This window comes from Hylobates moloch, unplaced genomic scaffold, assembly GCF_009828535.3.
Source record: "Hylobates moloch isolate HMO894 unplaced genomic scaffold, HMol_V3 SCAFFOLD_5, whole genome shotgun sequence".
NCBI classification, from domain to species: domain Eukaryota; kingdom Metazoa; phylum Chordata; class Mammalia; order Primates; family Hylobatidae; genus Hylobates; species Hylobates moloch.
The window spans coordinates 21,956,127-21,981,999 of record NW_026652280.1 but is presented as its reverse complement, the minus strand read 5'-3'; the positions used below and the strand labels follow the sequence as shown (position 1 = coordinate 21,981,999).

Below are 25,873 nucleotides of genomic sequence, written 5' to 3'. Positions count from 1 at the left end.
AGATAAAATAAGTGCAAAAGCATGAAAGAATGTGACAAAGAGATGTTCAGCTTTAAGAAAATTAAGCCAGCAAAGAGTTTTTACAGGTGTTCATTTATTGACTGCTGGGAATACGGCCTATTGAGAATACATGACATGCATTTGGTGGAGAAATCAACTAAATCTGAAATGAAGCCATTCAGTAAGCCTGCTGTGAGTTAATAAGGTAGCACAGATTAGATCTAAGGACATGGTGGGGGCAACTCAAACAGCCACTCACAATTGTTATTAAGATTCCAGCTACAATTTCTTTAAGAATTACCAGGAAAGAGGGAACATCAATCTGCCTCTTTACCTTAAACTAATGCTAAGAGGGATATTGTGAATCACTAAAAAACTCTCCCCAAAATTATGCTCTTACTTCAAATCCTTTAAGGCAATTCTATTTTTACAAATTCTTCCATATCAATTTCTATGCCTCAGGATTATAAGCAGCTAAGCACAGTTAGAAAAGATTAGTAACTGATACAAAAGACTATTCATTTGATTCTAGTGTCTACTGCTGAATTATACTGTGTTCTAATATGAGCAGATTTTTATACCATATTGCCAATTTCTTCCCCCAAGATTTTTGTTTTAACTCATTGATGCAATAAAATAAATCAGAGAATTCCAGGTACACTTAAAAGGACAGAAAGATAAGTTACTGGAGTATCTTACACCATAATCTAAAAGTGTTGAATTATACATACATATAACTTGAATAAAGTGAGTAAAATGCTGAAATGTATCCCTAACTACAGTTTCATGCCAGGTATTTTCCCCGAACTTCATAATCGATATTTTTTCTTAAGATGACAACCTTAATATCACTTGATGTTCAGGTGATTTCAGGTACTTTTTATGGTAGTAGAAAGAAAAACAGAAAGAGAAAACCCCAATGAAACAAAAAAAGGGAGATTCTGGCTTTTTGTTTTCTTTTTTAAAGAGCCTGTTCCTTTCATAATCTTTCCTCCATGCTTCTGGAGAAATTAGTTATGGCGTGCAGCGCTGGACAAATCGAGGGTATAAGCATACGTCTCGGATGTGATACCTATTCAGAATCCACGTTAAGAATCGTTCCAAGCCCAAGCCATATCCTCCATGTGGACATGTACCGTATTTTCTCTGTTTAAAAAAAAAAGAAAGAGAGAGAAATAAATACTTAGTTAAAACTTTCATCTAAGGTAGTTAAAATTTTCCACCATGAAAGGAGGTAGCTCACTGTGGTTAAGAATTCAACTATGGCCAGATTCAGTGGCTCGTGCCTGCAATACCAGCACTTAATCTCATGCCTTCATGAACCATGTGTAAAGAAATAATTTGGTATGAAAAATCAACCAGGGAATATGTACCACCCTGGAAAGAAGAGATTTTTTAAAACTTTTAAAATAAGTCAATGTCTCTTTAGAAGAGGAAAATGAAGAAGGGTACTAGATACTGGTAGAATCAATTTTTTAAAACTCAGTTGCAATCAATAAGCCAGCCGTTAAACAGGTTTTCAAATGAAATTAACATACAACTTGGCCAAGACAAAGCTGGCAATATTCACACACCACATTATTATAACCTGCAAACTGAATATAGCTCAAATACCAAAGTACTACCCTGAATTCTCCCCTTTAAAAAATTTCAATATATACAGAACGATTATAGTGAAAAAAATGTTGAGTGCTTAAAAAATTGGTTTTACCTGATCTGTATACCAGTAATAGGGAGTGGGGTCAATCCCTTCCCTTTTATAACCTGCCAGTATTTCTTCACTATCATAGGTACGCATTGAGCCTCCCACAATCTCACCCACATTGGGCATCAACACGTCGACCTTTAAATATAAGTGAAAGAAGATACACAATTACTATCAAGCAATCAGACACAGCACTGCTCTAGAGTTTAAATGAAAATTACAATTAAGCTCCGAGGGCTAAAGGAGCCACCATGATTATATAACATTCAAATATTTACATTTCTCTAATTTAACAAAGCATGTCAACCTCAATCAGGGAAGGGGGAAAAAACCCAACGTCTTTAAATATTGTCATTCTAGATAGAGAATGAAATATTTGCCATGAGCTGTATCTGATTCCAGATGACAGTCCCCACCGCCTTAAAAAGCAAAATTATTAATACTCTTTGAAACAGAAACTGACAGATTCAGTAAGACGGGAATCCTCAGGACATCGCTGCATGTAGAAGGACTTGATCTCCACAGGAAATCGACACAGCAAGATTGGTTCATTAATGGTGTCTGTCATCAGTCTCTCAGGAGCTTCTGGGATATCCTGAGGTTAAACAAGACTTCATTAACATTTACAACTTGGATCGCAACAAGACAGAAGGCACTCCTTCACCCTGCACCAGTCCTTCCTCCTATCAATTCAACAGAGTAGAGAATACACACCTATCCTTAACCCATACACATTTGTGTAAAGAATAATTTCTGTCAAAAAGAAATAAACATATTCTTAAAACTCAGTTATTTAATGAAGCGTAAAAGATCTGTCTCCCTCTACAGCATATCTCAAGCACCATGCTGCTTGATGAAGGAAAATCAAAAAAACAAAAACAAAAGCCAGCCCCAAGCTGTGACTAGACACAGCTCAGTATTTTTCTCAGTGGCCCATTTTGTCTAGCTCTGAAGCAAATGAGGTCCACTTAGTCCCATAAGGCATACGGTAATCATGAATGCTCCAGAACATCATTCATCTACACAGAGTATATTACTAATGACACCACTCTCTAAACTCTCCTGTTATCTGCCCTTCTTTCCTGTTGTAATCAATCAGTTATGCCTTCGATGACAGACACAATCATAAGACAAATAACCAGTGTCAAACTGGTAAGTGTAAGCACACCTGGAATAGTTACCCAAACAATGTTAGATGATGACTTAAGCTCATCAGTTTCCTCTCAAAACGTCCTTCTGTACCACACATAAATTAAAGTTAACACATAAGTTAAAACTGAAAACTCTTGTCTCAGTAAAAATGGATTGAGAGAACTGGAGAAGACTCAGATTTGTTTAATGAAGAAGTGAAATGGAGGTAGCAATCACCTAGCACACCTGTTTTCAAGCTCCAGGCCCTGGAGGCCTTGCGTCCTCGGAGACGCCGAGAGCTAACAGGAGATGAGTGGGAGAGCTCTAGTCTCTCAGCTTGTATCTGCTTTACACAGCGGAGTTCTGCATAAGATTTAGCTAGGGGAAAACAGGTCTTATGTCATCCCCCCAAAGCCTGAGGGTCATGTATCTACTCGAGTGTCCTCATGTGTGTGGAACAATAGCAATGTATAGTAAATGCTGACAGGCTCCCCCTGCCATTGTCCTGGCTAGGCATTTAGCTCCGGTAGTCCCCACAATCTTGCAAAACAGATGTTACTTCCAAGATAGAGATAAGGAACCTGAGAGGGGGTCACTGGTCTTCAGTTACACAGCACAAAAGAGGTGAGAGCTAAGCCCAGCTGGGGGGGGCCTTCTGACTCCACAGCTTGTGTTCTTTCCACTCAACTACACTATTTTACTAAATATTAGGTACACTAAAAGTATTCAAGTTCTCGATACAAAATTTTGTCATTATACATCATAAACTGAATTCATAGGCTGGGCACAGTGTGGCTCATGCCTATAATCTCAACACTATAATCTCAACACTCGGGAGGCCAAGGTGAGAGGATTGCTTGAGGCCAGAAGTTCGAGACCAGCCCAGTCAACACAGCAATACCTCTATCTCTTTAAAAAAACAAAAAACAAAAAACAAAACCGAATTCACAAAAACAAGAGTGCTTTACATAGACCTAGTATATTGTTTCACCTATTAATTCCTTCTAAAACCCAAAACTAGTTAGCAGCAGCTACACACATTTCAACTGTAAAACAATTAGATGTGCAAATATCATGTAAGTAATGGTTAGATGCACAGGAAAGAGGGCCTAGCATAGTGTTGGAAACTTGAGCCAGATGCAGTGGCTCACGCCTGTAATCCCAACATTTTGGGAGGCTGGGGTGGGAGGACTGCTTGAGCCAAGGAGTTTGAGACCAGTCTGGGCAACACAGGGAGATGCCATCTCTACAAATAATAAAAAATTAGCTGGGCATGGTGGCTCACACCTGTAATCCCAGCACTTTTGGAGGCTGATGTAGGAGGAACACTTGAACTCTGGACTTCAAGGTTGTAGCAAGCTATGATCGCACCAATGCATTCCAGCCTGGACGACAGATGGAGACGCTGTCCTAAATGAAGAAAATTTGCAACCCCAGTGCATGCTGGGAGAGTGGTTCTCAGGCAAAACCGAAATGCTAAGTTTATCTGGGGCACTAGGCTACCTTCTCTAAGACCTTTTCTCTTGATTTTGCATTTTTAACCAATAGCTATCTTCTTTCTCACCTTCCACATTAAGGAGTTTTAAATCACTGTTTTGGGGGAGGGGATGAACCTCTTTTTAAAAGCACAAGATACATTCTCCAGAAAAAAAAAATATATATATATATCTATATACCAACATTTTGCATGTGATTTCAAAGGCTTCACAACCTTCTAAAGCACTCCTACCAGCCTAGAGAATGATAAAGAGAGCTTATAAGCTGTGGCCAAGGAAGAACAATGAAGGAAGAGGGAAGAGGCAAAGCATGAGACATGAAGGCAGCTTAGAAACTCACACTTAGCCAGGAGCAGTGCCTCATGCCTATAATCCCAGCACTTTGGGAGGCTGAGGCGGGCAGATCACGAGGTCAAGAGATTGAGACCATCGTGGCAAACACGGTGAAACCCTGTCTCTACTAAAAATAAAAAAATTAGCTGGGCATGGTGGTGGGCGCCTGTAGTCCCAGCTACTCGGGAGGCTGAGGCAGGAGAATCGCCTGAATCCAGGAGGCGGAGGTTGCGGTGAGCCGAGATCTGAGATCATGCCACTGCACTCCGTGGGCGACAGAGCAAGACTCCGTCTCAAAAAAAAAAAAGAAGCTCACTCACACTTACTGGACGGTACAGAACAGGCACTGTCCTATGGCTGACTCTGTTAACTCAGCAAATCTGCAGGCAACCCCATGAAGCAGGTTCTGCTGTTACCATTTATTTGAGGACAGGCAGATGTCACCCACGTTACTAGTTCATTAACCAGAAGAAGAGAATGGAGCCCAATCCCATCTTGGAAACAATGAGAGAAAGGAATACATACTTCTCCAAATTCATAGAAAGTTCCATCTTCTTTCTTTACATTGTGTTCTTTTAGCCAAACGATAGCATCTGAATAGTTCATCCGTTTGAAAGGCCGTTTGGGGGGCTGAAAGTTCTACAGAAGAAAGGAAAAATATAACGTGTATATATAAACATTAACACTAAAATTTCCATTAAAAAACTATTATAAAATATTACTTCAGTGAGGCGTGGTGGCTCATGCCTGTAATCCCAGCATTTTGGGAGGCTGAGGTGGGCAGATCACTTGAGGTCAGGAGTTTGGGACCAGCCTGGCCAACACGGTAAAACCCCATCTCTACTAAAAATACAAAAATTAGCTGGGGGTGGTGGTGGGCTCTTGTAATCCCAGCTACTCAGGAGGCTGAGGCAGGAGAATCGCTTGAACCTGGGAGGCAGAGGTTGCAGTGAGTGGAGATTGCGCCACTGTACTTCAGCCCGGGCGACAGAGCGAGACTCCATCTCAAAAAAAAAAATACATATATATATAAAACTTCAGACTAGAAAACTATGTAGACATTCCTAAAATGGAAAACGTGAGCCTCTTATATAACTGAAAACTTTATAAAATTGACAGTGACTAACATCAAATTCTAGTCTTCAAAATAATTAGTCACTTATTTCAGCTCACCAAGCCATCAAATCTACAAACACTGAGGGTGAAGACTTCATTGTCTTCCAAAAAACGACTGTGACTTTATCTTCCCATAAACACTGCACCTACCGGGTTGAGCTCATGCACTATGCTCCCTGCAGGTGACTTCAATACTCGATCTACCACATCACAAACCAAGTCCTCCAACCGGTTCAGGAGGTCGTCAAAGGTCAGGAAAGGACACTCGGCTTCCACGTGAGTGTACCTGAAGAACGAGACAACAGCTCAGTGCTGCTTTTCTCCTGCACTGTTTTTTTATCCAGCAAGGCTTTTAACATTGGGAAGCTGTCCATAAAATGCCAACAATGCTACCAATTCCCAACTTTGCAAATTAGCTGTGGACTCCCCTCTTCTCCACTGAGTAGCAATTTCTTGTTTGCTCCTTTATATACAAAAGATCAAGTCAAAGTGAAAAAAGAGAACTTAGCTCTGATCTAAGGTGGCAAAACTTTGTTATATGTTCTTCCATTAACCACTTAATATATCAGTTTTTTTTTTTTTAAACATAGACATAATTTACCTACACTAAGATTTCTTCTCTAAAGATATTACCTAGAAAGAAATAAAACAAAAAGACAACTTCATACTCAGCCAGGTGCCTTCGTGTTCTGGACTGCTCTGCCCGGTATGACTGAGCAATACAAAAAACATCTCCCAGGGCTGGGAGGCAGGTCTCCAAGTACAACTGAGAGGACTGAGTCAAAAACGCCTCTTCCCCAAAATAGTCAAGCTTGAAGAGTGTGGCACCACCTTCTACTTGTGTTTGCACTAATGTTGGAGGAGTAACCTGTTCAAATGCAAAGAAGGAGTAAATCAATGCCTATTGTGAGCACCACTATTCAAGTTTCAAAATGGCAAAAAATGTATTGTTTGCAAAAGCTGACGAACGCATACTTACTTCATAGTACCCCCTATCAAAGAAGTGATCTCTAAAGCACCTGGTGACCATGGATCGTGCTTTTAGGATTTTGCACATGTTTTCTCCTCGGATCATCATGTGTCTGTTGTTGAGCTGGACGTCAACGTCAGACTCCTCATTGATCAGGTTGTCAGCTCCTCCAGCAGGGGCCAACCCAATTAGTTCCCAGAAGTCACAACTCAGCTCATGGCCACCTGGAGCCTGCATTTTTTAAAAGTGGGGTCCAGAGAAAGAGGGAAAAGGAAATAAAAAATTAACAGTATTGAGGTTATGTCAAAGTTTTGGTAAGCTGAGATTTTTAAGAACCTCCTAATTCTCAGCCTTAGTTTAGTTTTTTTTTTCTCGCTCTGTCGCCCAGTCTGGAGTGCAGTGGCGCGATCTTGGCTCACTGCAAGCTCCGCCTCCCGGGTTCACGCCATTCTCCTGCCTCAGCCTCTCCGCCCGCCACCACGCCCGGCTAATTTTTTGTATTTTTAGTAGAGACAAGGTTTCACCGTGGTCTCGATCTCCTGACCTTGTGATCCGCCCGCCTCGGCCTCCCAAAGTGCTGGGATTACAAGCGTGAGCCACCGCGCAAAGTTTAGTTTTATATTGATATTTTTATCAATATTCTTCCTAGATAAATACACACTCACATACATACAAATATCTTTTTTTTTTTTTTTTTTTTTTTTGAGACGGAATCTCACTCTGTCGCCCAGGCTGAAGTGCAGTGACGCAATCCTGGCTCACAGCAACCTCTGCCTCCTGGGTTCAAGTGATTCTCCTGCCTCAGCCTCCCGAGCAGCTGGGATTACAGGCGCCCACCACCACGTCTGGCTAATTTTTGTATATTTAGTAGAGACAGGGTTTCACCATGTTGGCAAAGCTGGTCTCGATCTCCTGACCTCATGATCCGTCCACCTCGGCCTCCCAAAGTGCTGGGATTACAGGCATGAGCCACCGTGCCCAGCCTGTGCATTTCTATTTTTAAAAGATACTTGTGTCTGGGCGCAGTGGCTCACACCTGTAATCCCAGCACTTCGGGAGGCTGAGGCGGGTGGATCACGAGGTCAGGAGATCGAGACCATCCTGGCCAACAAGGTGAAACCCCATCTCTACTAAAAATACAAAAAATTAGCCAGGCATGGTGGCGCACGCCTATAGTCCCAGCTACTCAGGAGGCTGAGGCAGGAGAATTGCTTGAACCCAGGAGGCGGAGGTTGCAGTGAGCCAAGATTGCACCACTGCACTCCAGCCTGGGCGACAGAGCAAAACTCCATCCAAAAAAAAAAAAAAAAAAAAAAAAAGAAATGCACAAACTACAAAATAAACTGTAATCCCACAACCTGGAGTCCCTACTAACTACTGTTAACATGTTGGTATATTTTTCTAGCTTCTACTCACCTACTTTCTTTATTTATTTATTTTTTGAGACAGCGTCTTGCTCTGTCGCTCAGGCTGGAGTGCAGTGGTACAATCTCAGCTCACTACAACCTCTGCCTCCCGGGTTCAAGCAATTCTCGTGCCTCAGCCTCCCGAGTAGCTGAGGTTTATAGGGGTGTGCCACCACACCCGGCTAATTTTTTGTATTTTTAGTTGAGACAGGGTTTCTCCAAGTTGCCCAGGCTGGTCTCAAACCCCTGAGCTCACGCAATTTGCCTGCCTCAGCCTCCCAAAGTGCTAGGATTACAGGCATGGGCCACTGTGCCCGGCCTTACTCACCTACTTTAAATTAACGTATTGGCACACATTAACTTCTTAAATGCAAAGGTTTTATTAAAAGCTGTTTATTTTTGAAACATATATATAGTAAAAATTCAAATTCTCCCTAATAATTTCATTAGAAAGCAATTCATTTTAAAAGCCACATACATGGAACATATAATTATCTTGGTGCCATAAAAATCACTTTATTTGGCAGGGCCCGGTGGCTCACGCCTGTAATCCCAGCACTTTGGGAGGCTGAGGTGGGTGGATAACCTGAGGTTGGGAGTTCGAGACCAGCCTGACCAACATGGAGAAATCCCGTCTCTACTAAAAATACAAAATTAGCCGGGCATGGCGGCACATGCCTGTAATCCTAGCTACTTGGGAGGCTGAGGCAGGAGAATTGCTTGAACTGGGGAGGCGGAGGTTGCGGTGAGTGGAGATAGCGCCATTGTACTCCAGCCTGGGCAACAAGAGTGAAACTCCATCTCAAAAAAAAAAAAAAAAAACAATAAAAACAGGCTCTCAAATTCTAATAAGAAAGAACATTTTTCCGTGGGTTGTTAAGTTTTTATTTCCGTCTGGCTGAAAAGTAATTCATATATCTACAGCACAGTGGATACATTATAGCCCATGAGGATGATTCAGGAATTCCATAAGGCTGGAAATCATTGTATTCTTTTTATCACCTGAGTTGTACAATGTACATATTTCACTGGAAAAGGCATACTGAATTTGACACGTACTTCACATTTATTGTATTTATATGCTGTGATGGTTAATATTAAGTGTCAACTTGATTGGAATGAAGGATACAAAGTATTTTCTGGGTATATCTGGGTGTTGCCAGAGAAGATTAACATTTAAGTCAGTGGTCTGGGAGAGGTAGACCCACCCTCAATGTGGGTGGGCACCACCCAATCGGCTACCAGCCTGGCTAGAAAAAGCAGGAGGAAGAAGGTGCAAGAGCAGACTTGCTAGGTCTTCCAGCCTTCATCTTTCTCTGGTGCTGGATGCTTCCTGTCATCAAACATCAGACTCCAAGTTCCTCAGCTTTTGGACTCTTGGACTTACACCAGTTCTTTAACAGGGGCTCTAGGGCCTTCGGCCACAGACTGAAGGCTGCCCTGTCCGCTTCCCTACTTCTGAGGCTTTTGAACTTGGACTCAGCCACTACTGGCTTCCTTGCACCACAGCTTGCAGATGGCCTATCGTGAGACTTCATCTTGTGATCTTGTGAGCCAATTCTCCTTAAAAACTCCCTTTCATATATACATCTATCCACTAATTCTGTCCCTCTGAAGAACCCTAATACATATGCCAAATGTACAAACAAAGACACTGGAAAACAAACCAATAAATAAACTATTCATTCACCCAGTGCGAAACTCAATCCACTCACCTGCTTGCCCTTTGGGGTAAGATTTAGCATTCCATACACTGCAACACTGCTCTCCGTGGACAAGAGTACTCCATTGTAGCACTGACACTATAAAAAGGTCAAAGCTCAAATTTAGTTTTCGCATTGATTTAAAAATTCTACCATATAGAAAGTTAAAGGGATTGTTTACAAACAAGTTATCTGATCAAATACTAGTAAAATAAAGAGTGAGATGGCCACTGATTCTTAATATTAAAATACAGCTATTTTTGTGGAAGACAGAGGTTTATCTATATATACACATATACATGTAAATATACACATATACATGTAAATACACATTTTACATACATGGATAAGTGACACTGACCCACATCACTTAAAAATATCTGGACAGTTTATTTATTTATTTTTAAAAACCTAGACTATTAAAGTAACATACAGGTTAGGCACAGTGGTTCATGCCTGTAATCCCAACACTTTGGGAGGCTGAGGTGAGAGGCTCACTGGAGCCCAGGAGTTCAAGACCAGCCTGGACAACAAAGGGAGAGATAAATAAAATAAAAATTAGCTGGGTGTGGTGGTTCTTGCCTATAGTCCTAACTACTCGGGAGGCTGAGTGGGAGAATTGCTTGGGCCCGGGAAGTCGAGGCTGCAATGAGCTACGATGACGCCACTGTACTCTTATTGAGAAACGCTGTGTCTCAAAACGACAAACAAACAAACAAAACCATACAGAGCCCCCAACTACACTGTAATCACTTCTTACTAAAGTCATTAGGAAAAAACTGATGGGGAACTTTAAAAGGAAGAAGTCAGGCTGCCAACACCTGAACCCACTAGTCATAAAATGACAACCGGCTGGGCACGGTGGCTCATGCATGTAATGCCAGCATTTTGGGAGGCCGAGGCAGGTGGATTACCTGAGGTCAGGAGTTCAAGACCACCCTGGCCAACATGGCAAAAACCTGTCTCTACTAAAAATACAAAAATTAGCTGGGTGTGGTGGCACGCGCCGTAGTCCCAGCTACTCGGGAGGCTGAGCCAAGAGAATCACTTGAATCTAGGAGGCGGAGGTTGCACTAAGCTGAGATCACGCCACTGCACTCCAGCATGGGTGACAGAGCGAGACTCTGTCTCAAATAAAAAAAAAAAAAAAAGACAACCACACCTTACGTGCCTCTTGACATGATGCAACTAAAAGAACACAGCTTTGCCCATGAAGTAGTTGTGCCAAAAAACTGAACCTAATCAGAGCTAACCTCCAATTTATAAAAAATACAGACACTAGAAGAACATGCTAAAGGACACCACAAGGATGCAAACAACCAAATCCAGAATGTGAGAAGTTCCACAGGACAATCCACCAGGGTTTTCCCAAGAAATGTATAGTAATGGGTGGGGAGGGGGGGCAGGATGCAAAAGAAGAGAATGCAAAGAGAGCAGCAGAGTTATAAAGTCATATCACTAAATGCAGCATGTTAATCTTGTTAGAATCCTCGTTCAAATCAATCAACTATAAAAAGGCAGTACGAACTGATAACAAGAATCTGGATATTAGATCATATTTAGTAGTTGTATTAATTTGGTGGAGGGTGTGATAATAGTGGGTGATCACATTGTCTTTTTTTTTTTTTTTTTTTCTTTCTGAGACAAGGTTTCACTCTGTTGCCCAGGCTGGAAGGTGGTGGCATCATCTTGGCTCACTGCAACCTCTGCCTCCCTGGCTCAAGAGATCCTCCCACCTCAGCCTCCTGAGTAGCTGAGACTACAGATATGCACCACCACACCTGGCTAATTTTTGTATTTTTTGTAGAGATAGGATTTCACCATGTTGCCAGGCTGGTCTCAAACTTCTGGGCTCAAGCAATCTGCCCACTTCAGCCTCCCAAAGTGTTTAGATTACAGGCATGAGCCACCATGCCCAGCCACATTATTTTTCTTAGAGATGCATAAGCATGTGTAATTAAATAAAATGATATGTTGTCTGAGGGGCAATATCATACCAGGATTAGCCATATAGGTAGTTACAGAAGCGGGGTGATGGGCATTTGAGGATTTTTTATATGGTTCTATTTTGTAATGTGCTGGGAATTTTCCACAAAAGTTTTCTCCCCCTAGCCTTATTAAGGTATAATAAACAAATAAAAATTGCATGTTTATGGTATACAATGTGATGTTTTGATTCATTGACATTCATTGTCGACATAATAAAAGTTTTAAATAAATGTATACAAAACAATAAAGGAATCTACTGAAAACATCTAATTTTCAGGCATAAATAAGAGAAAATATTTACCAACTCATCCGCCAAGACACACTGAAGATAGCCTGTACCATCTCGCAACACCAGAAACATTAAATTCTTTCCTAAAAAATGAGAAACAATAATTTAGGCAGACTGTTCTCAAGGCATCAAATTTTATATATATATATAATTTTAAAGATAGGGTCTCACTTTGTCACCTAGGCTAGAGTGTGGTGGCATAATCACAGCTCACTGCAGCCTCTATCTCCTGGGCTCAAGCAAACCTCTCACCTTACCCTCCCAGATAGCTGGGACCACAGGCACATGCCACCACACCTGGCTAATTATTTTGTAGTGACAGGGGTCTCACTGTGCTGCCCAGACTAGTCTCAAGCTCCTGGGCTCAAGCAATCCTCCTACCTCAGCCTCCCAAAGTGCTGAGATTACAGGTGTGAGCCATTGCACCCAGCCATGACTTAATCTTATCTAAAGGAAACTCCAAGGTTAAACACTGAAGTTCAGACCTCCCACATGGCTCCCTGCCCCTGAAGTACCCACTGGTAATACCACTACTCAGTATTTGTAAAATATTTTATTTTCAATGTATTGGACTTTCAAATCCTACATGATCCCCAAGATCCACACAACCAGGGGAAAGCAAGACAGAAGGCAACATGAGTTAAGGGATTATGCCTTATCTACCCTTGAGTCCCCTGCGATGTCTGGGGTAGTACCGTGCACTCAGTAGGTGATGCATAAATGTTCTTGAACAAAATCACTTTTTCTTACTTATGTCCTAAAGGTCCAATTACTGAAATCTACTTAAAACATTTCATTTGTATTTTTGTCCCCCCACCCCCGCTTTTTTTTCAGATGGAGTTTCACTTTTGTTGCCCAGGCTAGAGTGCAATGGCATGATCTCGGCTCACTGCAACCTCTGCCTCCCAGGTTCAAGTGCTTCTCCTGCCTCAGCCTCTAGAGTAGCTGGGATTACAGGTGCCCACAACCACACCCGGCTAATTTTTGTATTTTTAGTAGAGACGAGGTTTCACCATGTTGGCCAGGCTGGTCTTGAACTCCTGACCTCAGGTGATCCACCCGCTTTGGCCTCCCAAAGTACTGGGATTACAGGCGTGAGCCACCACACACCTGGCCTGTCCTACTTTTCGATGAAAGATTTGCTAATCCCTTATAATAAATAGTAAAAGTCACATGTTTATATATTATAAAATACATAATAAAAAGGGAAAGAGAAAACAAAATGTCAGAACCAAGGGAGAATGCAAATATACTGTTTATAAGAGTCAAAACTATGGCCAAGTTTCAGACTCAGATGTAAACTTCCTATAGTCACATCCCTTGGTTTTCACTAAATAATGAAAACTCAATTTGACAAATATTTACTGGACACATCTTCATCACTATAATTGCTAACCGTTAAAACAGCATTTAAAAATTTTTATACTTTCAATGGTCATTTTAAACAAGAACAAATTTAAGATATAAATCACTCTATCCTTTAAAGCCAGGTGAGGTGCTATGTGCCTGTAATCCCAGCTGCTCAGGAGGCTGAGGCAGGAGGATGGCTGGGGGGAGTTCAAGTCTAGCCAGCATACCAAAAAAAAAAAGAGGGCCGGGCGCAGTGGCTCATACTTGTAATCCCAGCACTTTGGGAGGCCAAGACGGTGGATAACCTGAGGCCAAGAGTTCCAGACCAGATGGGCCAACATGGTGAAACACTGTCTCTACTAAAATTACAAAAATCAGCCAGGTGTGGTGGCAGGTACCTGTAATCCCAGCTACTCAGGAGGCTGAGGCAGGAGAATTGCTTGAACCTGAGAGGCGGAGGTTGCAGTGAGCCGAGATAGCACCACTGCACTCCAGCCTGGGCAACAAAGTGAGACTGTCTAAAAAAACAGGTGGGGGAGAAAAAAGCCCCTGCAAATCTTTGTATGTTTTTCTTCATCTAAGAGCAGGGATATTTAAAAATTAAAAAGAAGGAAAAGCTTTGCCATTTACCTTGCCTGCGCAGCCTGTGGACCCAGCCAAACACCTTTACTCTTTGGCCTCTATATCCCTCTAATGCACTAATCTTCACCTGTCAAATTGAAATAAACAACATTTGTTCAATAATGTCATTTATACACACCAACTTTTTCACTAATATTAAGCAGACGGTAGTAAAGTGTTAAAAATCACAAATGGTGCAAAATTGGAGACAGCCCCTCTACTGCAGCTCAGAACCAAACACATTTCACTGTATTGGCGTGGTTTAAAACAAAACAAAGAAAACAATCCAAGTCTTCTTTCTTAGTGTAAATCTGATAATGAGAAACACCCAGAAGAATTTCAGATATTGCTAGATAAAATTAATAAATAAATTAATAAATAAAATTAATAAATAAAATAAATAAATAAATAAATAAATAAAATTAATAAATGAATTAATTTGTTATAAGTGGAGCACTTGCTTCCCACAACAGCAACAATCCCAGTCCCACATGGAGCCTTTTCCATGACCCCACAGTTCTTCAATACCTTCCAGAACATGGTATCTAAAAAGGCTAGCTTTTGTTTGGGGGATGAAGGAGAGAGGAGATGAGTAGAGGAAGGGGCTGGTGAATGTGGCCAAAAAACCCCAGCTCCATCACTAAGGAAATAATACAAAAATTCATCGGCAATAAGAACTACTGGAAATCTGGCGGGGTATGGTGGCTCAAGCCTGTAATCCCAGCACTTTGGGAGGCCGAGGTGGGCAGATCACCTGAGGTCAGGAGTTTGAGACCAGTCTGGCCAACATGGTGAAACCCCATCTCTACTAAAAATACAAAAATTAGCCAGGCATGGTGGCGGGCACCTGTAATCCCAGCTACTTGGGAGTCTGAGGCAGGAGGATCACTTGAACCCGGGAGGCGGAGGTTGCAGTGAGCTGAGATCTCCCCACTGTACTACAGCCTGGGTGACAAGAGTGAAACTCTGTCTCATAAATAAATAAATAATAAAATAAAATAAGAACTACTGGAAATCAAACCATTTTCATTCATAGTCCAGCAATCTATTTGGATGCCAGAAAGAAGAAGAGCGAACCTAATTTCCCAATTCACAAACTTTTACTCTATTTAAATAAAACATGAAAATCATAGATTTCAACCTCTTCATTTTATAAGCAAACTGACACTAGAGAGGGTTAAATCCCTTGACCAACATCATGAAGCGCAACCAGGCCTGGGTCCCCCATCTGCTGGCATTCAGTTGGGACACAATTCATTCAACATGCATTTACTCAATTGTGTAATAAAATGAACCCCTAAAGAACTAGCCTCGTAACACGAAAACATTATTTCTCTGTGTCCCTTCTGAAAGGAAAGTAGGCCAGGCATGGTGGCTCACGCCTGTATTCCTAGCACTTTTGGAGGCTGAGGTGGGAGGATCCCTTAAGCCCAGGAGTTTGAAACCAGCCCGGGCAATATGGGAGACTGTTTCTACAAAAATTAAAAATAAATAAAAGTTAGCCAGGTGTGGTGGTGCATGCCTGTGGTCCCCCCTACTTGGGAGGATCACTTGAGCCCAGGAGGCAGAGGTTGCAGTGAGCAGAAACCGCACCACTGCACTCCAGCCTGAGCAACAGGGCGAGACCCTGTCTCAAAATAAATAAAATAAACTTTAAAATTAAGAAATAAAAAATAGGCCGGGTGCGGTGGCTCACACTTGTAATCCCAGCACTTTGGGAGGCTGAGGCGGGCGGATCACGAGGTCAGGAGATCGAGACCACGGTGAAACGCCATCTCTACTAAAAACACAAAAAAATTAGCCGGGCGTGGTGGCGGGCGCCTGTAGTCCCAGCTACTCGGAGAGGCTGAGGCAGGAGAATGGCGTGAACCCGGGAGGCGGAGCTTGCAGTGAGCCGAGATTGTGCCACTGCACTCCAGCCTGGGCGACAGAGCGAGACTCCGTCTCAAAAAAAAAAAAAAAGAAATAAATAAATAAAAAATAAAAGGAAAGTAGGCCGGGCGCAGTGGCTCACGCCTGTAATCCCAACACTTTGGGAGGCCGAGGTAGGCAGATCAGGAGGTCAGGAGATCGAGACCATCCTGGCTAACACGGTGAAACCTCATCTCTACTAAAAATACAAAAAATTAGCCGGGCGTGGTGGTGGGCGCCTGTAGTCCCAGCTACTCGGGAGGCTGAGGCACGAGAATGGCGTGAACCCAGGAGACGGAGCTTGCAGTAAGCCGAGATTGAACCACTGCACTCCAGCCTGGGCGACAGAGCGAGACTCCGTCTCAGAAATAAATAAATAAATAAAAGGAAAGTAAAAACAAAATGTAAAGGAACAAACCACGCGACATGCCCCTCATACACAGAAATAATGGTCTGATGTAGCCAAGTCCACGGTATTTCAAAAGATAAACAAACTTACACATTTTGGCTCCGGGAGACTTGGATCGTTTTTAATGGTAATCTTCTTTGCGTCTTCCAGGTTCTTTTCTCTTCGTAAACTATCTTCTGCCTAATTTTAATGATGAAGCAGTTTGTTAACATGGTTTCCAGAGTTCTAACTTTAACAACGCTCACGGTGGCAAGGTCAGGACTCACCTCTTTCTTTTCCCGGGATTCACTCTTCATTTGTTCCCTATGCCACATCTTTTTAATGTTCTTCAACTGTGATTTAGAAATAACATTCCACCTCTCATTTTCTTTTTGTGAATCTACGTAAATGGTAGGAAATGGTTCTTTTCCTACTGTCATCAAAGCCTTGGGTAGGGAGGAGAAAAAAGACAGTTCTTGAATATTGTACAATACTTAAAATCAAAATAACATCTCAAGTATAAGGCAACTGGAACAATCTAAGCATAAAGACCCGAAAAGCCAAAAGCTGATGTCGGCGCAGTGACTGGTTGAACATTTAAGAAGCACACTGGTTGGCTGGCACGGTGGCTCACGCCTGTAATCCCAGCACTTTGGGAGGCCGAGGTGGATGAAGTCAGGAGATCGAGACCATCCTGGCTAACATGGTGAAACCCCATCTCTACTAAAAATACAAAAAAATTAGCCGGGCGTGGTGGCGGGCACCTGTAGTCCCAGCTACTCGGGAGGCTGAGGCAGGAGGATGGCGTGAACCCGGGAGGCAGAGCTTGCAGTGAGGCAGGGTCGTGGCACTCCAGCCCGGGCCACCAAAGAGAGCCACACTCTCACAAGAAAAAAAAAAAAAAAAAAAGAAGCACACTGGTTAAAGCTGAAGCTCTGAGGTTCTCTCACAAACAATTCTAGCAAGTTCGGGTATACACTATACAGTTCCCCAGGAAAAGCAGACTACAAGCAACAGATCTTAAGTGGCTGTAGCAACCAGCACAGGTACAAGGACAACAGAAGAGACACCTGACAGCAAAAGTCAACTGCAGGTGACATCTAAAAGGTTAGTTCTCTGTGAGAAATCAAAGCAGTGTCAGACATTTTTGAAACTTTCAACAAAACAATGGTTAAGAACACAAAAAGCAGCCAGGTGCGGTGGCTCATGCCTGTAATCCCAGCATTTCGGGAGGCCAAGGTGGGAGGATCACCAGGTCAGGATATCGAGACCATCCTGGCTAACATGGTGAAACCCTGTCTCTACTAAAAATACAAAAAATTAGCCGGGCATGGTGGCGAGCGCCAGTAGAGCTTGCAGTGAGCCAGGATGGCACCACTGCACTCCAGCCTGGGTGACAGAGCGAGACTCCGTATCAAAAAAAAAAGAACACAAAAAGCTAAATTCATTTAATCTGAAAAATGCCCCCATGTAGAATACCTCTTTTCCCCAATGGGACATATCAGGCATTGCTGTGTTATATATCATTTGATAAAAGTTTATCGTTTGTGGTTTGTAAAAAATAGTTGAAAGTACATAAAAGATGAATATTTTAAAGCCTCAAATAATCTTTCAAAATCTCTTCCAAGTTATTAAATCAAACAAGAAATGCAATGAATTATTCTCTTGTTGCAAGATCTGCAGCCTGCAAAAACCGACTTTTTCTCAGTTCTACAACTGCTGCAGAGAAGGAGGGAATCTGGATCTTTTGAAAACATTCAAGGGCTGGGTGTGGTGGCTCATGCCTATAATCCTAGCACTTTGGGAGGCCGAGGTGGGTGGATCATGAGGTCAGCAGTTCGAGACCAGCCTGGCCAATATGATGAAACCCTGTCTCTACTAAAAATACAAAAATTGGCCAGGCGTGGTGGCGCATGCCTGTGGTCCCAGCTACTCGGGAGGCTGAGGCAGAAGAATCTCTTGAATCCGGGAGGCAGAGGTTGCAGTGAGCTGAGACTGTACCACTGCACTCCAGCCTGGGTGACAGTGCGAGACTCCTTCTCAAAAAAGAAAAAAAAAGAAAAAAGAAAACATTCAATAGTTCATCCTTTTAACAACTAGACATTGTAAGAATACATGTAGGGGACGGGCACAGTGGCACACGCCTGTAATCCCAGCACTTTAGGAGGCCGAGACGAGTGGATCACCTGAGGTCAAGAGTTCGAGACCAGCCTGGCCAACACGGTGAAACACCATCTCTACTAGAAATAAAAAAATAAAAAAAAAAGAAATTAGCCAGGCATGGTGGCGGGTGCCTATAATCCCAGCTACTCAGGAGGCTGAGGCAGGGAGAATTGCTTGAACCTGGAAGGCAGAGGTTGCAGTGAGCCGAGATCATGCCATTGCACTCCAGCCTGGGCAACAAGAACAAAACTCTGTCTCAAAAAAAAAAAAAAAAAAAAAAAAAGATAGCTATTGATTAAAATGCAAAACCAAGAGAGAAGGTCCCATGAATACACGTAGGTCATTCGGAATTCACTTACTACCTGACAGTCTGTACTGATCCCTCCTTTTGTATCACTGAAATTGAAAGAGCCAAACTATCAGTTCCCAAATCACAATGCTACACTTTTGTTAACAGTGACATTCTGCAAATGTTCATCTACACAGTGTTGTCAGTTTTCAGGAGCTGCAAAACGAGGCACCCGACAATTCAGAAATGAAAGATTTCCCCTTAAGAGTGGTTAAAAAGTAAAACCCAGCCAAGAGCGGTGGCTCACGCCTGTAGCCCCAGCACTTTGGGAGGCCAAGGCAGCAGGATTGCTTAAGTCCAGGAGTTTAAGACCAGCCTGGGCAACATAATGAGATCTCGTATCTACAAATAAGAAACAAATTAACTGTGTGTGGTGACATGCCCCTGTGGTCCGAGCTACTTGGAAGGCTGAGGTAGGAGGATCCCTTAAGCCCAGGAGGTTGAAGCTGCAGTGAGCCATGACTGCGCTACTGCATTCCGGCCTGGGCAACAAAGTAAGATCCTGTCTCAGAAAAAAAAAAAAAAATTAAATTAAATTAAAAACAAATACCCATGTATGACACACCAAAGTATAACCATATGGTATGACCTAAATGAGAGGAGAATGCTCCCAGATTGGGAGGACTTGATAGTAACTGTAAATGTTGTAACACAGTTAACAAAAAAAGGGGATGCACAGAAAAAGGAGTGTCAAGGCACTGCTTTTCCTAATACAGTTGAAAGAAGAAACTTTTTTTTTGTTGTCGTCCAGGCCGCAGAGCAGTGATGCAATCACGGCTCACTGCAGCCTCAACCTCCTGGGCTCAAGTAATCCCCCCATCTCAGTCTCCTGAGTAACTGGGGCCACAGGTGCATACCACCATGCCTGGCTAATTTTTTTTATTTTTTTATTTTTTGTAGTTGGCCGAGTGTGATGGCTTACTCCTATAATCCCAGCACTTTGGGAGGATTAATATCCTGTCTCTATTTATTTTTTAAATTAAATTTATTAAAAAATTCTTAAGAAGTTAAATTTTGTAGAGATGAGGGTCTTATCACGTTGCCCAGGCTCTTCTCAAACTCCTGGGCTCAAGCAATCCTCCAGCCTTAGCCTCCCAAAGTGCTGGGATTACAGACGTGAGGCACCAAAGCCCAGATCCAAGGAAAGAACTTTTAACCATCTTCCTTATGTGGCAGTTGTAGGCAAGGGATTCTAGCATATGAGTTCAATAGCTAAGACCATGGTCTATTTTAAGAAGGTTGTCTTAGGCCACACTCTACCCTGATATAATCAACTACCTAACACCCATGTTGTGACTCCAAGCCCTTTTTTTCTTCTTCTTTTGAGACAGGGTCTCAGGCTAGAGTGCAGTGGCACAATCATGGCTCACTACAACCTCCACCTTCCAGGCTAAAGCAATCCTCACCTCAGTCTCCGGAGTAGCTGGGATCACAGGCACACACCACCATGCTGGACTAATTTTTATGTTTTTTGTAGAGATAGGATTTCACCAAGTTGCCCAAGCTGGTCTCAAACTCCTGGGCTGAAGCAATCTACCTGCCCCGGCCTCCCAAAGTGTTGAGATTATAGGCATGAGCCATTGCACCTGGCCTGAGTCCAAGTTCTTGACAAACCCCTTTGACAATGAGCTAAACTCGTTCAAGGATTCTAGATCCTGAGAAATAATAGCATGTTAATAAATTGGCATTCTAGCTTCAAGCTCCAGACTCATGAGTCAGCTCTGACAAATGAATCCATTCTTGGTGGTCTTGGAGTCAAATCTCAGGATCACACTCTGGATGGTGGTAAATTCACCAAAAGCCCTCTCAGGAGCCCCCTGGTCATGAGCTCACTGTAACTGAGGAAAGGTAACTTTTATCTTTACAAGAATTGAAAATCCAGCAATCTGACTCATTGGAGAGAAAAATTCCAAGAAGCAATGCCATGTGGTAAGAAAGAAGATACCTTTTTTCAAAATGTTAAAGTAAGTTTAGACTTTGATCATCGAACAATCTTAAAGTCACATATCTGTATGCATTCCTTACTTTTCCATTTCCGAAAATTCTCTTTGGAACCTAGTGTTTGAAATTAAATTCTTGACAAGTCACACGCTAATTGACATAAGTCATTAATAAATGCAGTTTCATTTTCCTAATGAGAAGAGACTCTACCTTTAGACCTGTTTTAAATGGTTTCTCCTTGGTTCCATCTCCCGTGGCATCGCTTCCCTCTCGGTCAGAGACGTACAGCTCTGCTGTTTGACAAAATGAGGGTAAGTTATGGTCTGGCCATTAGCTATTAGTCACCTCACTACTTTATTCATTCCTTACCTTTGTGAACAGAACAAGCATCGATTAGTAAAAATTACTGAGGTCCATAAGAAATTAATATCCTAGTTATTTCCCCACTCCATTTCAATAACATCCATCTCATAAAAACATTCGTTAACAATCCAGGTTTTCAAAATGAACTCTGATCATTTCAATTTGTGATGTTTATTCTATCTACTTGGGCACCCAATAATAAAACAAGGGCTTTGAAGTTGGTCAGACATACGCTGCAATCTTGGATTTTGTACCTTAAAAGGCAGAGTGACTCTGGAGAATTTACTTACCCTTTCTGAGCTTATTTCTTTATCTATAAAATAAGAAAAACAATCCCCATCTTGAAAGGCTGTACTGAGGATGAAATAAAATAACACATACAAATCAGACATCCCAGTGCCAGTTTTTGTAGAGATGGCAAATAAACACCAGCTGCCTCTGGTCTTTAAAGGAAACAGAAGCTGTGAGGTTGGACAATTTCAGAAGGCCTTACAACTAGTAGGTCTGAACAGTGACATCCATCCAGGTTTTTTTTTTTTTCTACTGCACAATATGGTCTCCCCGGAAATCTCAATAAAAAAATGAGGCTGGGAGAAAAACAACTAGAATCCTAAAGTCCCTTCCTGACGATCACTTCGAAGAACTGCAGGAGTAGGGGCTACCCTGTGTCTGAACCCCTCCCAGCGCCTGAGTCTCAGCGCAATCGGGAGGTTTCGCAGCGGGGCAGGGGAAGGGCCCGGAGCCACCGCCATCGCAGCCCGGGGGAACGACGGACTCGGGGCAGCCCGGCCTGGCCCTTCGAGTCCCGGGCCCAGCAAGAGCCAGGACCCTCCCTCCCTCCCCCCCTGCAATCGGTCCCCAAACATTCGCGGGGCGCCCACTCTGGTAAGCACTGAGGAAAGGGCCAGAGCCCGGCGGGAGCAGAGTTCCTGCCCCAGGCAGGGAACACCGCGCCACACACTGAGTCTCACCCACCTAGCACCATGCCTGCAGTGGCCCTGGTCACCTCCAAGGACAGAGACTGCAACACCGCCACCGTCTTATCACCCCAACGTGCACCGGCGGCTTCCGCGACTCCGGCGTTGCATCAGAGAGCGTAGATCAGAGGGCGCCCGTGTGAATCGGCCGAGAGCCGCGCTTCCATTGGTTACGAGAGGTGGGCGAGCGGCGCCGGGGCCACCATCTTTGGTAAGGGCAGAGGCAACTTCCGGATCCGGAGACGCCCCGCCCCACGCGTTTGTGCAGCTCAGGTGGCGCCGCCTGTCCCCTAGCTCCGTGGCCCTGGAGACCCTGGCACGGTGTCACTTTTGCACCCTTCCTTCCCCGCCTCCCCAACTTTCCTTTCTGAATCTTCCAATTCTGCCCCAGCTGGAGGCGTGCGGGTCCTCTTGCAAACCGGACCAAGGATGTCTCCCCGATCCCCGGATGCTGGAGGCTGGTTGAGTTCATGTCACCAGCAAACACCGCGCCAGCTGCGAGACCGGGTGCGTGGCGGTGGAGGGGACGCAGCGGGATGCGTTAACTTTCTTCTTTTTTTTGAGACGGAGTCTCGCTCTGTCACCCAGGCTGGAGTGCAGTGGCGTGATCTCGGCTCACCGCAACCTCCACCTCCCGGGTTCAAGCGATTCTTCTGCCTCAGCCTCCCGAGTAGCTGGGATTACAGGCCCGTGCCACCATGCCCAGCTAAGTTTTGTATTTTTAGTAAAGACGGGGTTTCACCATGTTAGTCAGGCTGGTCTCGAACTCCTGACCTTGTGATCCGCCCACCTCGGTCTCCCAAAGTGCTGGGATTACAGGCGTGAGCCATTGCGCCCGGCCAATGCGTTAACTTTCTAACCTCCGTGAGCCAACGTCCCTCGGTGTTCAGGACAGGAGCTATGGTGTATGTTGATTTAAAATTATAAGGATTACTGTTAGGAAGGCCATAATAATGTGGTGGAAAGAACGTGGGCTTCTGAATACAAACCTGGGTTCTGCCTTTTACTAACCATGTGTCTTCAGATAAATTACCTAAACTGAATGAGCTTCATTCAGCGAGTTTGGGGACTAATTGCAGGGAGGGAGGGAGGGAGGCTCCTGGCCCTTGCTGGGCCCGGGACTTGAAGGGCCAGGCTGGGCTTCCCCGAGTCCGTCGTTCCCCCAGGCTGCGATGGCGGTGGCTCCGGGCCCTTCCCCTGCCCCGCTGCCAAACATCCCGATTGCACGGAGAGTCAGGCGCTGAGAGGGGTTTATCTGCGTCTTCAGATAAATTATCTAATCTGAATGAGCTTCAGTTTTTCTATTTGTGAAAGATGATATAAATTCACTGCCCGGGCATGTAAGAGGTGCTAATAAAGGGTCTGTCATCATTTTCAACTTTTTTTTACTTTTTTGGTGGGCTTTTTTTTTTTTTTTTTGGAGACTGGGTCTTCTGTGTTGCTCAGGCTGGAGTGCAGTGGTGCTATCATAGCTCACTGCAGCCTCGAACTCCTGGGCTCAAGTGAGCCTCCCACTTAAGCCTCCCAAGTAGCTGGGACTATAGGTGCATGCCACCACGCCCGGCTTATTTTCATTTTATTTTTATGGAGATGGGGGAGGGGTCTCCCTGTGTCGCCCAGGCTGGTCTCCAACTTCTGGGATCAAGTGATCCTCCTGCCTCAGCCTCCAAAAGTGCTGGTCTTACAGGCGTGAGCCACCACGCCCAGCCCATTATTCTCAATTTAGTGGAATACCAGAGTTTGCCCCTGAAGCAAAAGAAAACCCTTTTTTTATGAGAGGTCCTCAAAAAAATAACTCTATATATAGGTTCAGGGCCCATCAAGAATATGAACCAAGTCTGGGCACAGTGGCTCACGCTTGTAATCAATCCCAGCACTTTGGGAGGCCAAGGCGGGTGGATCACTTGAGGTCAGGAGTTGGAGACCAGTCTGGCCAACATGGTGAAACCCCATGCCTACTCAAAATACAAAAATTAGCCGGGTGTGGTGGCACGTGCCAGTAATCCCGGTTACTCGGGAGGCTGAGGCAAGAAAATCACTTGAGCCCGGGAGGCGGAGGTTGCAGTGAGCTGAGATCGTGCCACTGCACTCCAGCCTGGGTAACAGAGTGAGACTCCATCTCAAAAAAAAAAAAAAAGTACCAAATACTATTCCTAAGGAATATTTCACCCAATTTTATGAACTTCCCCTTTTCCTCTTTGCTGAATGTTTTCTGTTGGCTCATGGATTAGTATCAATTGCTGCAAAGTAAATTTTCCCAAAACTTAGCAGCTTAAAACCCCGAACATTTATTACCTTAGCAGTTTTTTGAGACGGTCTCAGTTCTGTCGCCCAGGCTGGAGTGCAGTGGCGCGATCTCAGCTCACTGCAACCTCCGCCTACCGGATTCAAGAGATTCTCCTGCCTCAGCCCCCGAGGAGCTGGGATTACAGGCGTGTGCCACTATGCCCAGCTAATTTTTGTATTTTGAGTAGACATGAGGTTTCACTATGTTGGCCAGGCTGGTCTTGAACTCCTGACCTCAAGTGATCCGCCTGCCTCGGCCTCCCAAAATGCTGGGTTTACAGGCCTGAGCCACCACGCCAGGCCCTACCTTGCACAGTTTCTGATGGTCAGGAATAAGGTAGTGGGTTAGCTGGAGGTCCTGGCTCAGGTCTCTCATGAATCATGCTGAGGGCAGGGTCTGCAGTCATCTGAAGGCTTGGGTGGGTGGGGATCTGCCTCCAGGCTCACTCACAAGCTGTGGTCAGAAAACCTCAGCTCCTTGCCAGGTGGGCTTCCCATAGAGCTGCTAATGACACAGCCGCTGACTTCAGCTAAAGCAAGTGATCAGGGAGAGAGAATATTAGTTACCTTTTGTTTTATAATAAATTACCCCAAAACATCAAATGGCATTTGTTATCTCACATTTCTGTGGAATAGGAATCTGGGCACGGTTTAGCTGAGGACTCGGAGCTGAGTCTCTCCGGAGGCTGCAGTCAGCTTAACTTGAGATTCTTAAGTCTCACCTGGAGTGGATCCCCTTCCACACGCACTCAGGTGGGTGTTGGCCTGAGGCCTCCCTCAATTCTTTCCGCACGGGCCTCTTGCTTCGCTAAAGCCAGCAACTAAGATGGAAGTTAGAACCTTTAGTTGCCTAATCTCACAAAGGATATATCCCAATACTTCTGCCATATTCGATTAATTAGGATCAAGTCACTTGGTCCAGCATACACTCAAAGGAAGGGTATTACACACTGGCATGGATGCCAGCAGCTGGGAATCATGGGCCATCTTAGAAAGCTCCCCACTGCAGTGACCAAAACTGAGGCTGCAGTGCCTTTTCTAACCTGACTTGTTAGGTGAAATGTCATTGTCTCTGCCATATTCTACTGGTCATACAGACCAGCCCTGGATGTGAATACCAGGAGGTGTTGCTCACTGGGTACCATCGTAGAGGCTGCCCACCATAGCCCATCCAGATGAATTTCTCCACTTCATCCTGCTCCTCCCCAGAGGCTGACTCATGTGAACCACATCAATGGGCTCCCTCGTTCTCTGACTCCTGATCAGCTGCAGCCAATGGGGAACACTTGTGGAAGAATAGAGGTGGGATGTGAGGTTGGGGTCCTTATTCCCATAGCTCCTCATTGTAGGCTGGCTGCATCCTCACTTGAGGGCCACTGCTCCTGC

The 25,873-nt window shown here is 44.0% G+C and overlaps 1 protein-coding gene across 2 annotated transcripts; it reads right to left on the bottom strand.

Annotated features, from left to right (window-relative positions):
* Positions 1–74: 74 nt before the first annotated feature.
* Positions 75–22,354, bottom strand: NARS1 (asparaginyl-tRNA synthetase 1). Of its 2 annotated transcripts, none has more exons than XM_032152198.2 (14): positions 22,200–22,354; positions 21,072–21,154; positions 16,696–16,854; positions 16,520–16,609; positions 14,119–14,197; positions 12,151–12,221; positions 9,873–9,959; positions 6,761–6,982; positions 6,450–6,649; positions 5,932–6,067; positions 5,191–5,304; positions 2,169–2,300; positions 1,712–1,843; positions 75–1,146 (listed from the first exon to the last, which is right to left on the bottom strand). In XM_032152198.2, exons 1-14 carry the CDS (start codon positions 22,207–22,209, stop codon positions 1,015–1,017), a joined length of 1,647 nt encoding a protein of 548 aa, XP_032008089.1. In that variant the 5' UTR covers positions 22,210–22,354; the 3' UTR covers positions 75–1,014. The 2 variants fall into 2 exon arrangements, with proteins under 2 accessions (XP_032008089.1, XP_032008091.1); XM_032152200.2 differs by having other exon boundaries at positions 21,072–21,151.
* Between the last annotated feature and the right edge of the window lie 3,519 nt (positions 22,355–25,873).